The 16,322-nt window shown below is 41.5% G+C and overlaps 2 protein-coding genes and 1 long non-coding RNA gene across 3 annotated transcripts in view; 2 read left to right on the top strand and 1 right to left on the bottom strand.

The window, feature by feature from the left end:
* Positions 1 to 41, bottom strand: part of CCDC43 (coiled-coil domain containing 43) — a 9,367-nt gene extending 9,326 nt beyond the window's left edge. Inside the window, exon 1 of the mRNA XM_010832514.1 lies at positions 35 to 41. Coding sequence (XP_010830816.1) covers positions 35 to 41 — 7 coding nt within the window. The remainder of the gene's footprint in view (positions 1 to 34) is intronic.
* A 42-nt stretch (positions 42 to 83) lies between these two features.
* On the top strand, positions 84 to 7,546 carry LOC104982979. Its single transcript, XR_824583.1, has 3 exons — positions 84 to 185; positions 5,259 to 5,461; positions 5,877 to 7,546. It is a non-coding gene; the product is annotated as an uncharacterized LOC104982979 (long non-coding RNA).
* Positions 7,547 to 12,679: 5,133 nt separating this feature from the next.
* DBF4B (DBF4 zinc finger B) overlaps positions 12,680 to 16,322 on the top strand; it is a 28,814-nt gene continuing 25,171 nt past the window's right edge. The window contains exons 1-2 of the mRNA XM_010832513.1: positions 12,680 to 12,837; positions 13,212 to 13,274. Of these exons, the coding sequence (XP_010830815.1) occupies positions 13,241 to 13,274 (34 nt within the window). The 5' untranslated portion in view covers positions 12,680 to 12,837; positions 13,212 to 13,240. The remainder of the gene's footprint in view (positions 12,838 to 13,211; positions 13,275 to 16,322) is intronic.

Here is a 16,322-nt window from a genome sequence, read left to right as displayed (position 1 = left end):
ACCGCAGTGCCTGACGGGCCGCGCCGCGGCCCACTGCGCATGCTCAGAGAGGAAATCCACGCCCCCGGCGCGCTTGGCTTAGAGCCCAGTCAACCCCTAGTAACCTGCTGGTGCGTTTTGTACCTTCTAAATAGAGCGCATCCTGGCTTCTGCACGATCATGCGGTCTCTCTGGAATCCTGGCAGGTGAGTATTCTTAACAGACTCTTTTTTACAGTTGGGGAAGTTCAGTGACTTGGCCAAAGTCACGCGGCTACTAACTAAACAGGACTGGAACTCAGCTTCGATTCCAGCGCTTTGACAGGCCTCACCAAGCCGCCCTTTCTTGCCAGTCGTAGAAAGCTAAGCCACCCGCTCCCACACAGCTTTCAAGGAGGAAACAGCCGGCTCTGTGGAATATGCACTATGGCTGTCAACTGCCACCTGCGCCTTTCCAGGCTCCCCCCGCGCCCCGCCCCCCATCAAAACTCGAGCTCCAGAAACCTTCCCTGATTCCCTGCAATCTGTGTTAAATTAAGGCCTCTCCAAAGTGCTGTGGTTGCTTCTCTGCACCTAGCATGCTTGCTTAACGCAGTACCGGACACATAGTGGGTGCTCAATAAATGAACTGGCAACCTCCAGTCGTTTTTCATTCACCCAGTCAACACTTACATAGAAATATCTTCGAAGAGCCTTCTTTACCCATTTCCAAGCGTTATCTAAGAGCTTTTGAGGCATTGCTGCTGCTGCTAAGTCACTTCAGTCGTGTCCGACTGTTTGCGACCCCATAGACGGCAGCCCACCAGGCTCCTCTGTCCCTGGGATTCTCCAGGCAAGAATACTGGAGTGGTTTGCCATTGCCTTCTCCAATGCATGAAAGTGAAAAGTGAAAGTGAAGTCGCTCAGTCGTGTCCGACTCTGTGTGACTCTATAGACAGCAGCCCACCAGGCTCCTCTGTCCACGGGATTCTCTAGGCAAGAATATTGGACTGGGTTGCCTTTTCCTTCTCCATTTGAGGCATTAGCTCTTATAATCCTCCTAACAACCGTGTGAGGAGATACTTTTATTGTCCACATAGTAAAAATAAGGAAAAAACACACTCACACATTTACAGGGAGCATAACCAGAAGCAAGTGCTCCTTTACATCAGGAAGAGTCTCAGCTGATTCTCAAAACACCTGGCTCTGGACTGAAATGAATTACCCAAGAACCCAGGTTGTCTTTCCCTGAACTGCAGAGGAGGCTGGCAAGTCAGTACATATTTATTGGCATTGCTGCTGGGCACTAAAAGACAAAGATTAATGTCACAAAATCTCTCCCTTCAAAGGATCTTCAGTGGGTTGAACAGACATGTTTAAACTAATAATGGCAATACAGTGAGAGAAATGTTTCAGTGTCTAATGGAAATTGCGGTAGGATGGCTGGAAGATTAGGTTAACCTTGCCTGTTGGATTAAAGTTGGAAACTGGAGATGAGAGATGGAGGAAAGCTTCCTAGTGGAGGTGAGGCTTTCTCTTTTTTGAAGACCAAGTGAGAGTCCTTTAGGCAAAAAGACTGAAAGAGAAAAGTCCTTTAGGCAAAAAGACTGAAAGAGAAAAGGAGCAGACCCAGATGCAGGGAGCTATGGGGGGCCCTCCAGAGAATTATGGATGGCTTGAACCACAGAGTTCGAATAGAAGATATTCAGGGGGTGACAACAAAAGGAAAGGAAGATCTGGTATAACTGGCAAAGGGCCTCTTGAGAGAATTCTCTACCTTTATTATAGTTGGGGTAATGTAAATGGATGGACATGGAACACTGTAAAGCTCAGTAGAAATACAGGATATGTGTCTGTTAGCCTCATGGCTTCTGTGTGCTCCCTGAGCTAGAATGTGACAATAATGGAGTCAGAGGCCAGAGTCAACCCCCAAAGACTTGTCCCAGTTTCGGGTTCTCAGATGTACATTTTAATCCAGTGGCTGTCTAGCAGGTGGAGTTTGTTAGATAACAGACTTGGGAGCCGTCATGACTCAGGGATCACAGTTTGATGTCAGAGACCCCACAATCAGAAAAGGACCACAAAATTTTGTTCTTTCTGAACTTTTTAATTTGAAACTATTCCAGACTCACAGGGAGTTGCATAAGTAGTACATAGAGACCTGTACACCTTTACTCAGATTGCTCCCATGGTAACATCTTGCTTGTATAGCTATAGTATTAGTATCAGGAAACTACTATTAGCACAATGCAACAAAGGCTTTTTGAAGACACATACAAGATTCTCACAAAACTGAGGGAAGGCTCTACAGATTCTGCAATTAAAAGAATCCTCACTGGCTATTTTATTACAAAAGTACTTAGCTCGTAGTTCAAAAAACCAATTCATACCACTGGACAAATGACAGAAAACTTATAGAAAAAAAAAATCAAGATGGGTTTTTACACTATAAAAAATAGCATCACATTTATAATTTTTTAAATATGCAAACAGTGACTTCCCTGGTGGTCCAGTGACTAAGCCTCGGAATTCCCAATACAGGGGGCCCTGATTCGGTCCCAGGTCAGGGAACTAGATCGCACATGCCACAGCTGAGGATTTCGTGCCACAACTAAAGAACCCACATGCTGCATCCAAAGAACTCTTAGACCACAGTGAAGATTGAAGATCCCACATGCTGGCACTAAGACCTGGTGCAGCCAAGTAAACATCCTTTAAAAAATAAAATACGCAAGTTAAACCTGTAATGAGATACCATGTTTTCTTCTCAAAGCCTGATAATACACAGTGTTGGTCTACGACTGGGTGATATAGGCACTAGGAAATGTTGCTGCAGCAGATGAGCTGGTAGAGTCTTGCTGGAGGGCAGTTTGAAAAAGACCCAACATTTCTCCTTCTGGGAATTGATTATAATAGGTGCATGTGTGCAGAATGACATTTATAATAGGATATGTGTTGCAGTGACACTTATTTTAGTGAAAGAACAGAAATAGTTTACATTCTGTCCACAGAAGACTGACTCAAGCCGCAGAAACAAGGATTGTGCAGCTCTAAAGGTGGAGGAAGCTCTTGATGTACTGACAACAAACTTCAGGATACATCGTTAAAGAAAAAAAGTGAGGCACAGAATAATATGTAACCTTTGCTACCATTTGTGTTTAAAAAGAGAAAGGATGGGGAGAAATACATATACATATGTGGCCTGGTATGTGCATAAAATATCTGGAAAGATACACAAGGGAATGTGAAGACAGTTGTCACTGAGGAGGAGAACTCAGGGAGACTTGTTCTAAAATTATGAGCTATCGGGATTTCCCTGGTGGCTCAGTGGTTAAGACTCCATGCTCCCAATGGGACACAGGTTTTATGTCTGGTCAGGGAACTACGAACCCACATGCTGCCCAATGTGGCTGAAAATAAATAAAAAATAAAGTAATATAAAAAATAATGTTATTTCTTACATTAATTTACCTTGCGTCTTTTGTTTTAAATCTCCTTTGCTTCCTTCCCTACCCAGAGGAAACTTTTGTTCCTGAACTTTGTATCTGTCTTCCTCTTGAATGTTTTTAAACATAGTACCTATTACTGCATATGCATATGTGATATGTGTGTATCCATGGGTGTGTATCCGTAAACAATGTATCACATTGTTTTACATGTTGGACATTTCTTTCTGCAGCATGCTTTTTTCATTTAAGATCTTGAAAATATTTTCCTGTGTTGATACATGTAGCTCTTATCCATTCATTTAAACCACTGTATAATATTCCATTGCTTGAATATAGCCCAGCTGATTCATTCCTCTGCTGATAGGCATTTAGATTATTTTCCAGTTCTTCAAACAGTGCTTCAAGTCCCATTCTTATATGTATCTCCTTGCCCTCCTATGAAAAAATTTATCTGGGCCAATGAGCATCAAACGTTTTTGCTACATTTAGCAGAAAAAATATTTTTGCATACCTAGCATATTAATATGTATTTATGAATTACATAATAGTGTAAACCACTATACAAAATTTGTATGTCCATCATAAGATATATGAAAAGGTAACTTAGAAAGGGTGGTTAAGGGACTTCCCTAGCAGTCCAGTGATGAAGACTCCACGTTTCCAACGCAGGCGGCCCAGGTTAGATCCCTGGTCAGGGAACTAAGTTCCCACAGGCCACACGGCACACCCAAAAAATAAATAACAAAAGGTTGATTTAAAAGAGAAACAATATGGAGAAGGAAATGGCAACCCACTCCAGTGTTCTTGCCTGGAGAATCCCAGGGATGGAGGAGCCTGGTGGGCTGCCGTCTATGGGGTCGCGTAGAGTCGGACACGACTGAAGCGACTTAGCAGCAGCAGCAGTAGAGATAATTAAACAGAACACGCAGCAAAAAAAAAAAAGAGAGCGAGAAATAATATGTTATAAATATTTATTTGTAGTACCAAAATACTTAGTGAAAATAATGTGGCTGAATATGCTTCATTCCTTTCCTACATTATTACTATTTAAAAATTTTTATTGTAAATGCTCATAGCATAAAATTTACCATCTGAACCACTTTCAAGTGTACAGTTGATTAGGGCAAAGGATTCATTACTGGCAAGAGTTCCTCTTGAATGTCAGTGATTTTTCTCAATCATTGGCCAGCTGACTCCTCACTGAACCTCAGAGTTTGTACCTGGAGTGTTCACTTGTGTGTGTCATTCAGATTATTTGTAATCTTAACTTTGCTTCTTTGGACAAATCTTATTAAGCCTCTTGTTCACTTCTGGGAGTTAGGAAAATCCAGATAGCATAATCTGTAAATTTATCTGGGGATATGTAAATTGTGGAGAACAGTGTAAAACCAACTCACGCTGAACTCTGCAGAGAAAACACAGACAACCTGTCTACATAGGAAGCTCCCTTACCCTTTACCCAGATAGCTCAGTTGCTTTATTATGTAAGCCAGGATCTCTGAGAAGAGCATGGGAAGGACACCAGCGTTAGCCTGCTTACTAAAGATTATTAAGCTTACTTGTTTTTCTCTTAAATAAAAAAATATATTTAGGGTTTCCCTGGTGGTACAGTGGATAAGACTCCTCCTACCAACACAGGGGACCCGACTTCGATCCCTGCTCCAGGTAGATTCCACATTTTTGTTGTTTAGTGGCTAGGTCGTGTCTGACTCTTGTGACCCCATGGACAGTTGCCCTCCAGTCTCCTCGGTCCATGGGATTTCCCAGGCAAGAATACTGGAATGGGTAGCCATTTCCTTCTTCAGGGGATCTTCCCAACCCAGGGCTCGAACCTGCATCTCCTCCTTTGCAGGCAGATTCTTTACCACTGAACCAGCCGGGAAGCCCAGCTGCCACAGGCAACTAAAGCCTGAGAGCCACAACTACTGAGCCCATGCCCTAGGGCCCAAGAGCCGAGACTTCTGAAGCCTGAGTGCCTAGCCTGTGCTATGCAACAAGAGAGGCCACTGCAATGAGAAGCCCGTGCACAGCAACCGAGACCCAGCACAGCCAAAAGTAAATAAATATTTAAATACTAATGCTTTCTTTTGGCACCTCTGCGAATATCTTGTGTCTGAGGGGTGCGCACCTCTCTTCAGAGACCAGGATATATCAAGAAACAGAATTGCTGGGTTGAAGGGCATGAGCCTTGCTGGCTATCACCATATTGTTCTCCTAAGTGCTTGTTCCAGTTTACATTCCCTTGCCTTCCTGTTTTTACTAAAACTTGCTTTTAATATACTTTAATTTTTGCCAGTGAAAAGTGTGTGAAAGAGCTTCTAATTGTTTAATTTGCATTACTAGCTTGGGCTTAATTTGCATTCAATTACAACTGAGTCCGAGCACTTTTTATGTATTTATCAGCCATTAAAATTTCCTCATTTTTTTAAGTGTTTCTTTTGTTTATCTGTTTGTTTGTTGGCTGCACCAGGTAGCATTCGGGATCTTAGTGACCATGGATCAAACCTGTGGCCCCTGTGTTGGGAGCTCAGAGTCTTAACCACTGGACTACCAGGGAAGTCCGAAACTACCTCATCTTTGAATTGCCTGTTTATATCCCTTTTGGGTTTTTCTATTAGATTATTTTTCTTTGTCATGCTCATTTGTAGGAATCTACTTTTTCTTTCCTTTTTTCTTAATTTTGTCATTGACCTTATTAATTGTTCTTAATTTCATGAATTTCTTTTATCATTTCTGACTCTCTATAATCTTTGGGTGTACTTTTCATTTTCTGACCTCTCAAGGTGAACACTTAGCTAATTCATTTTCAGTCTGTCTTATTTTCTAATATAGCATCTACATTTAAGGTCATACGTTCTCTCTAGTTACTTTAGCTGAATTTTACAGCTTTTAAAAAGGTATTTAACAGCTTTTGATCTATAGTTTTTCGTTGGTGAGGTTCTAAATATACTGTAATTTCCATTGTTTTATCATGAATTATTTAGAAATGTGGTTTTTAAAATTCCAGAGTAATGTGTTTTGTTTTACTCTTTAAAAGAAACTTAACTTTTTGTTATTGGTTTCTAACTTCGTTTTGTGGTCATAGGATGTATTCTGTATGATATTGGTGTTTTGGCATTGGTTGATACTTAGTGGCATAGTTCAAGTCAGTTTTTTAGCGTTCCATGTACTTGAGAGTATTTTCTAATATTTATATATTAAAATGTATTAGTTATATCACTGAATCTTTTATTTATTTATTTATTTGTTGGGTCCTCCTGGACAGCGCATGGGATCTTAGTTCCTCATCCAGGGATCAAACCCTGCATTGGAAGATGAAGTCTTTACCACTGGACCACCAGGGAATTCTCCTCATTGAATCTTTTATATGTTACTAGTCTTGTTTTATTTTTGTTTCATCTATCATCTATTTTTAGGAGAAAAGTATCTTAAAATTTCCTTGTATACTGCAGATTTTATAGTTTTCCCTTCCCTTTCTGGCTTATTTTGATGTTGTTAGAGTCATATAAGGACTAGGTTATTTAGTCCCTGGTAAACTGTTTATCATCAGAAATGACATCTGTATTCCTAATAATCCTTTATCTCTCAAAATCTATTCTGTCAGATTTTAATATCACTGTATCAGATTTCCGTTTACCCTACATTGAGAAGCAGCAGAGAACAACATTAAGAGCATGGATTCTGATGTCAGGCTGCTGGGGTTCAAATTCCAGTACTAACACCTTTTAGGTATGTGACCTCAAGCCAATTTTTAACCTCAATATGAAATGGGTTTAGTTACTACCTACCTCAGAGGATTGTTATGAAGATTAATTACTATTTTTAAAGTACTTTGAACGTTATAGTATGCATTTCATATGTATTTGTAGCATTAAATAAATAGATATATGTGCATCCCTTTTCTGTGTCATTATTTTATAGATATTTGTCTAATAAACACCGTGTAGCTGCTAAATATGGTAATGCTTCAGTAAATACCTTTATTACAGAAGTCATATCAAATATGTATGAGTGTATCTGTAGAAGAACTCCTAGACACAGGACTGTTGGGTGGAAAGATACGTGTGTTTATAATTTTCCTAGAGCTTGCCAAATTGCCTAACACAGGAGTCTGGTATAAACCCTACGTAAGGCAATTTGGCTGTCTCGAAAAACTGATCTTTGCCAGTCTGTTAAGTGAAAAATGGTATTTCAATATAGATGTCATTTGCATTTATCTTATTTTAAATGATGTTGAGCATATTTGAATGCTCTTTGTATTTCCTTTACTGTGACTGTTCCCATACCCATTTTTCAATTGGGTAGTTGATCTTTTCTGAATCTATACAAGTTTTTTAGATATTGAAAAATCAATCCTTGCTCTATGGTATGAGCTGACTTTTTTTCTAAGCACTTCCCCTCAGGAATCAAAAACAACCAGAAAGAACAATTTGAATTATTATCTCAAAATATTTTCTGCCAAGTAGTAAATATTCTTTCCTGGTGGCTCTGATGGGAAAGAGTCTGCTTGCAATTCAGGAGACCCAGGTTCAATCCCTGGGTGGGGGAACATCCTCTGGAGAAGGGAATGGCAACCCACTCCAGTATTCTTGCCTGGAGAATTCCATGGACAGAGGAGCCTGGCAGGCTACAGTCCATGGGGTCACAAAGAATTGGACACAACTGAGTGACTAACACACATAGTAAAAGCTACCTTTTCCTGTTCACAGACTTTGCTAAACACATCTTTAATCTTTAAAACCTCACTGCCTTGTAGTAATATTATCTTCACTTTACAAATTAAAAAAAAATGAAGATCAGAGAGATTAATTTTTTTTCACTCATTTAACAACATTCATTAAGAATGTACTACATTCTTGGGACTTCTCTGTTCATCTGCTGCTAAGACCCCATGCTCCCAATGCAGCAGGCCAGAGTTTGATCCCTGGTCAGGGAACTAGCTCCCACATGCCACAGATAAAGACCCTGAAGATCTTGTGTGCTATAATTAAAACCTGGCACAGCCAGATAAATAAGTTTAAAAAAAAAAAAAAAAGAATCTACTACATTCTTACTTCGGGGATATAGCAGTGAGTAAAACAGAAAAGGTCCTTGTTCTATAAACTTAACCTTCTAGAGGGGAAATATAGACCACAAACAAGTAAACTACCATTAGGTTGAGCAGTCCAGAAGTCCTATCTGAAAAAAAATGAGATTTGATCTGGTGCCTAAGAAGAAAGAGACGATCTGGGAAATGGAACCATTAGTGCGAAGGTCCTAAGGCAGGAACGAGCCAGGTTTGTTCAAGACTCAGAGAAGTTTGGTCTGAGGAGCAAACTGGGAAAGCCGCTGGCTACTGGGAGTTTTTGAAAAGAGGAATTTGATCTGATTTTGTCAGTGAGGATAAGGTAAGTTCTGGTTTTAGGCCCTTTTCGTTTTTGATTTTTGGCCGCACAGCTTTTGAGATCTGAACCCAGGCCCTGGGCAGTGGAAGGCCGGAATTCTAAATACCGGATGGCCAGGGAATTCCCTCCCTTTTACATTGTTTAAAATGGAGAATCCCAAACAGCTTTTTTGTTTATGTGTATATTTGTTAATCTATTGCTGTGTAACAAATCACCTCAAAACTTAGGGACTTAAAACAACATTAATCATTTATTTTCTCAGTTTCTGTGGGCCTGCAACTTAGGAGCAGCTTGGCTGGAATTTTTCTGACTTGGGGTCTCTTGTGAGGTTGCAGTCATCTGAAAGCTAAGCTGATACTGAAGGATCTACTTGCCAGATGGCTCAGTCACAGATGGGAAAGTCAGGACCAGCTGTTGGCAGGAAGCCTCAGTTCCTCTCCACAAGGAGCCTCTCCACAGGCGTACTTGCTTGAGTGCCCTCATGTTATGGCAGCTGGCTTTCCCCACAGCAGGCATCTAAGAAAGAGCAATGAAGATATTGAGATGTCTTTTATGACCTAGCCTCCAGAGTCACACATTGTCATTTCCTCAATACTCTATTGGTACAGGGGCTCCCCAGTGGCCCAGTGGTTAAGAATCCATGTGCCAGTGCAGGGTGGATGGGCTCGATCCCTGGTCTGGAAAGATTTCACTTGCCATGGGGCAACTGGGCCTGACTGCCACAACCATTGAGCCTGTGCTCTAGAGCTCGTGCTTCACAATAAACAAGCCTCCGCAGTGAGAAGCCTGCACACCGGAACTAGTGAGTAGCCTCTACTCACCGCAACTTGAGAAAGCCTGTGCAATAATGAAGACCTAGCACAGCCGAACATAAATAAAGAAATATTTTAAAAAATACTCAATTGGTATATAGCCTTACTGGATGTGAGTATGACTATCAGGGGGGCTTCCCTGGTGGTTCAGTGGTCAAGAATCCACCTGCCAATGCAGGAGACTTGAGTTGGATCCCTGGGTCAGGAAGATCCCCTGGAGAAGGAAATGGCAACCCACTCAAGTATTCTTGCTTGGGAGATCCATGGACAGAGGAGCCTGGTGGGCTACATTCCATGGGGTTGCAAAAGAATCAGACAAAATTTAGCAACTAAACAATGACTATCAGGAGTCAAGGATAGTCATTGCAGGCCATCTTCGAGACCAACTACCACCACATGGGTATCTTTAAATTTGTACTAATAAATATATTTTATGTATTTGAGTATATACTTATAAAATCATACTTGATATTTACCATATTAGGAATTAAAACAAGTTTAAAATGCATTTATTCATTTAAAAATAAGCCCACTGTGTGTTAAGATAAATGATACATTTTCTTAAGCACTTAAAAAATTTTTTTGACAGGTACACACTACGATATTTTTAAATTTATTTTTGGCTGTGCTGGATCTTTGTTGTTGCATGTTAGCCTTCTCTAGTCGTGGAGAGCGGCGGCTACTCTCTAGTTACAGTGCACGGACTTCTCACTGAGGTGGCTCCTCTCGTGGAGCCCAGGCTTTAGGCACATGGTTTCAGCAGTTGCGGCGCCCAGGCTCAGTAGTTGTGGTGCAAGGACTTAGTTGCTCTGAGGCATGTGGGATCTTCCTGGATCAGGGATCAAACTCATGTCCTCTGCCTTGGCTGGCGGATTCTTATCCACTGCACCACCAGGGAAGTCCTAATGATGCATTTTTAATGGAATTAAAAGAGTGGCATTATTTTACATTTCTGCAAATCTTTTAAATATCTGATATAATGAAAAAATGCTAGATTCTCATTTTTGCTTTTGCATACTCTACTGAATATTCATGACACAATGAGAGCAAAAGTGAATAATGATGTTAGTATTATTGTAAAAACAGTTTTGACCTCATGGAACCTTCTGAAAGGGCTGAACCACACTTTGAGAAACTTGAGCCAGATTCTGGTTGTTGTTGTTTAGTCACTAAGTTGTGTCTGACTCTTTGTGACCCCATGAACTGTAGCCTGCCAGGCACCTCCGTGGGATTTCTCAGGCAAGAAATAACAGGAGTATATTGCCATCTCCTGCCGGGGATCTTCCCAACCCAGGGATCAAACCCTGCATGTCTACTGCATTGGCAGGCAGATTCTTTACCACTGAACCACCTGGGAAGCCCCAGGTAATAAATGATGCCCAAATCTCAGTAGCTTACAACAACAAAGTTTTATTTCTTGCTCATGCTACCTGGAGAAGGAAATGGCAACCCACTCCAGTATTTTCACCTGGAGAATTCCATGGACAGAGGAGCCTGACAGGCTACAGTTCATGGGGTCGCAAAGAGTCGGACATGACTGAGCGACTGTCACTCATGTTACATGTCAGTTATGGCTTGCCCATGCTTCTGTTGCAAGTCTTCACCAAGGAACCCATGTTGACAGGGTACCCTCTGGCTGGACATTGCTAGATAAGGGAAAAGAGAACTTGATAAACCAGCCTGGCTTTTAAACTTATTCTTGGAAATGATGTGTCACTTCTTTTCTTTTTTTTCCATCAGCCAAAGCAAGTCACATGGCCAAGTTTGTGTTCCCCAGGAACTCAAATCTGCAGGGAGAGGCCCCACTGGAAGGGATACAAGGTGTTTGTGGTATATACACTTCTACCATGGGTTTAATGAATAATGCTGGTTGCTCATGGAAAACGGATTATATTGGGAAGAGGCAGAAAGCTATTTAAGTGTAGAAATATGTTAGGAATTAACTGCAGTACTTTGGGCAAGAAATTGGTGGCTGGGTCTGATTCAAGAGGTACTTTGGAATTGGTAGAATTTGTTTTGGGAGCAGGGTGGGGATAAGGGAAAGTTCTGAAAGATAACTTAAAGTTTTTATTTTTTAATTTTTTTTTAAATATAACATAGGTTTGAACTGAGTGGATAATGAGATAGGATAAGGATAGGTGAGGAGGGTTTTTTTTGGCAGGGGGCAGTGGAACAAATGTTGAACTTGTTAAGCCTGAGTCTTCACCTAAATGGAAATGTCCAGTAGATACTTGACCATATGTCTGGAGATCTGGGGAGAAGTCAGAACTCAGGCGTTAACACAGAGCTGAATTTTAAAGTTATGGAGTTGGAAGAGATCTCCTTGGGAGAAAGTGTTAATAGGGAAGAGAAGAGGGCTAAAAGCTAAAGCCTTGGTGCACACCAACATTTATAAGTGGAACTGGCAATGGATCCAGCAAAAGAGATGGAGAAGGAGCCCATTGAGGTAAGCTGAAAATGGGTAGAAATGGAAGCAAAAGGAAGAAAGTGTTTCAAGAAGGAGGAAGTAGTCTGTTTCAATGTTCTAAAAGTCAGCTAGGGGAAAATGGAAGTCACAGTTGGCTGGGTAAGTACGGTTTTGATGGAGAGGTGAGAATCAAGCTCTAATCAGGTGAATGGAAGAAAACATGGAAGTGAGGAATGGAGACACCACTTTTGAGATTTTTTTTTTTTTTTTTTTTGGGGGGGGGGATAAGTAGAAAATGAAGGGAGACAAAGATGTGAAGATGAAATTCTATGTATGTGAAATCTTTATGTAAACTGTAAACGCTCTATCTATAAGCGTTAGGTTTGTTATTTATTATTGAACCCCTAGGAATTTCAAACTAGCTCAATGTAAAGAATCACTAAAACGCTACTGCTAGTCCCCAGCTCTCTGGCTATTAAACCTCAAAAGATCTCAAGCCCATGAAAAGTGGACAGATGAAGAGACAGAAAGAACAGAGTGAAAAATAAAGGGGAAAAGAGAGGGCGGCCTAGCTAATATTGTCCTCCGAGGGCCTCCGTATGGCAGTCTCACAGCTCTTACGTAATTTTAGGGGCGGGGCCAACAGGAAATTTAAACCGAACCCGCGGCCGAGGGCGCCTGGAGAATACGCCGTAGTTGCGGAGAAGCAGTCGGTCGGTGCACGGGAGCTTGAAAGAGCCCATGGAGCCTACGATTGGGATACGGCGGCCTTGAAGGAGTACGGAGACCGGGAAAGAGCAGAGAATTGGAGGAGGGATCCGGGAAAGGGTACGGATGCCGAAAAGGGGAAGGAGGGATAAGAAGGAAGGTGGAAAGAGTCAAAGGCGTTAAAGAGGGTTTCGGGGTTGGGAAGTGGGCATAGGAATTGGGAAGCAGATAGCTTACGGGAGCTGGGAGGGTAGAGGGACCGGGGAGGGGTCATAGGAATTGAGGAGACAGAGGTCTAAAGGGGCAGAGGGAGTGGGGGAACAAGAGTCTGGAAGGAGGCGCGGGAGAGGGGATGTGGGTTGGGATGGAGTTGAGTCTTGGAGTTCCCGGGAGCCTCGATGGAAATTGTGCAGGACTTGGGAGGTTGGAGGAGGGGATGATGGAGGGTCGAAGATTAGTGGAGGTGGTTCACCTGATGTTTTGTCTTTTTTCAGGCAACGATCGCCTTCAACTGGAGAATTCAATGGATGAGAGTAAGCTACGGGCTCCGGACCCAGGTAGGTAACAGGGCAGTTAATGAGGGTTTCGAGGTCACAGTTGGTACTCCTGCCCCAGAGTCTCTTGGGAAGAAAAGGCGGAGAAATGTTATCTCTTGGGGTTTCCTAGTTACTCTGTGTGTGTGTGTGTGTGTGTGTGTGTGTGTGTGTGTGTTGGGAGGGGGTTGTTTGTGTTGAGGGATGTCATGGATCATTAAGGAATTCATGATAAAGGTCAAACAAGAGTTTTCTCTCTGATATTATGAGCAGATGGAGAGTCAGGATGGAGTAACTTATTAAACCTATATTCATGGTTACTTTTACCATAAAATTCTTAAATTTATTGATAAACTTAAAGAGCCCCACCCAATTAGATAAGTATTTTAGCACTAGTCACTTCCCTTAGTGCTCCCCTTTGCCCTCTTAGTATCATCTAGTTTGAGTTCTGGATTTTTACAGATATGCCATTTCGTTGTTGCCTTTTAAACGGTGATATATTTCACTAAATTATTTACTCTCTCTTCCCATATGGTGTTGCTTTCTTCTAGCTCTAGTTCTCTTTTGGCTGATGAACTTCGTCCGAGCATATTTTCAAAAGGGGGCTTTATGTGATAAACTTTTTGAGGCTTGTATGCCTAAGAACATCTTTATTTCACCCTTATATTAAAGTTTTTGAGTCAGTTTTTTTCCCTTCAACACATTGAAAAGTGACAGTGGTCTCTTCTTGCTAAAAAGTTGATGCTGTTGAGAATTGATGTCAATCTGATTCTTGTTCCTTAATGTATAACCTGCTTTTCCCTGTAGAAGATTTTAGATTATTCTCTTTGTATTTGTTCTTAAAATTCACAATAACATAACTGTGTTAATTTTAGAGGGTTTTAGTTTTCATAAAAATAAAGATACAAGAAATGAAAACATGCGGGTAAAGAAGCAGCAGTTAGAACCAGACATGGAACAACTGACTGGTTCCAAATTGGGAAAGGAATATGACAAGGCTGTATGTACAGAGAACATCGTGCAAAATGCCAGACTGGATGAATCACAAGCTGGAATCAAGATTGCCAGGAGAAATATCAACCTCAGATATGCAAATGCTAACACTCTAGTGGCAGAAAATGAAGAGGAACTAAAGAATCTCTTGATGATGGTGAAAGAGGAGAGTGAAGAAGATGGCTTACAACTCAGCATTCAAAATACTAAGATCATGGCATCTGATCCCTTACTTCATGCCAAATAGAAGGAGAAAAAGTGGAAACAATGACAAATTTTATTTTCTTGGGCTCCAAAATCGCTATGGACAGTGACTACAGCCATGAAATTAAAAGATGCTTGCTCCTGGGAAGAAAAGCTATGACAAACCTAGACAGCATATTAAAAAACAGAGACATTACTTTGCTGACAAAGGTCTACATAGTCAAAGCTATGGTTCTTCCAGTAGTCATATAAAGATTTGTGCATTGGACTGTAAAAAAGGCTGAACACCAAAGAATTGATGCCTTCAAACTGTGGTGCTGGAGAAGACTCTTGATAATCTCTTGGACTGCAAGGAGATCAAACCAGGCAATCCTAAAGGAAATTAACCCTGAATATTCATTGGAAGGACTGATACTGAAGCTGAAGCTCCAATATTTTGGCTACTTGATGCAAAGAGCTGACTCATTGGAAAAGACCCTGATGCTGGGAAAGATTGAAGGCAAAAGGAAAAGGGGGTAGCAGAGGATGAGACAGTTAGATAGCATCACTGACTCAATGGACATAAATTTGAGTAAAGTCCATGAGATAGTGGAGGACAGAGGAGCCGGGCATGCTGCAGTTCATGGGGCTGCAGAGTCAGACACGACTTAGCAACTGAACATCAACCATTCATCTGCAAATGATTGTGCATATTACTCTGTTTTTTTTAAAATTCTTATTTATTTATTTTTGACTGCACTGGGTCTTCTTTTCTACTCAGGCTTTTTCTACTTTCGTCCAGGAGGGTCCCTCTAGTTGCCATGCACTGGCTTCTCATTGCAATGGCCTCTCCTGTTGCAGAGCACGGTCTCTAGGGCAGGCGGCCTCTAGAGCACAGGCTCAGTAATTGTGTCTCAGGCTCAGCTGCTCCAAGGCATGTGGGATCTTCCTGGATCAGGGGTCCAACCCCTGTCTCCCGCATTGGCAGGTGGATTCTTTACCACTGAGCCACCAGGGAAACCCTAGCTGGGATTACTTTTTAATGTTAATCTCCATTGGGTGATGGGGGTAGTGAGTTCTTAATCCACACGACTAGAATGAATTTGAACTCCAGTCTCTTGAGAGGCTTGTACTTTGGATTCTCAGTGAAGATTTTCCTTTCATGTGGAGCCCAGGCTAAGATAGGCAGTATTCCTTTTTTATCTTTTCTAGTGGATGGATTATTTTCTGGCTTCCCTTTTCTCCTAGATTCATGCAGGAGTTCCCAATCCTCGCTCCCCACTTTAGGCTTGCACAAGACCTCATCTCCACGGCTCATGTGCCTCTTTAGTCTCAAGCTCTTTGCTTTTAAGTCCATAGACTCCCTCCCTCAGGGCAGTCAGCATTCGCTTTCACCACTGTGGTTTTCAACTTTCTCATCATGTGGGGCACTTTTGTTGTCGTCTTACTGATTTTGTGGACTTAGCAGTTAGATAGGATTGGTATTTCTATTTCAGCTGGTATTTTTAGACATTTGCGTTAAGGAGGGCTTTTAGGTAACCTCTCCAATATTACCTGAAATGAAGCCAAAATCCTCTCTTTCTCTTCAGCATCCTGAAATTTCATGAATAGTGTGCCATGGGACTTTTTTCATTCATGGAGCTAGCACTTGGTGGAAACTTTCAATCTGGAGGCTCATGTTCTTTATTTCCTTTGTGTGGATTACCACATTTTATCCATTCATTAGTTGATGGACATAAGAGTTTTCTGTTTCCTGGCTATTATGTATAATACTGTTATAAACATTTGTTTCCAGGTTATCATTTTTTTCTTTGAATGTATACCTAGAAGTATAATTGCTGGGTCCTATGGTAAGTCGGATGGGGAAACAGTGGAAACAGCATCAGACTTTATTTT

The sequence above is a fragment of the Bison bison genome, unplaced genomic scaffold (assembly GCF_000754665.1).
Source record: "Bison bison bison isolate TAMUID 2011002044 unplaced genomic scaffold, Bison_UMD1.0 scf7180017861046, whole genome shotgun sequence".
Classification (NCBI taxonomy): domain Eukaryota; kingdom Metazoa; phylum Chordata; class Mammalia; order Artiodactyla; family Bovidae; genus Bison; species Bison bison.
This window is presented reverse-complemented; position numbering and strand designations above follow the sequence as displayed.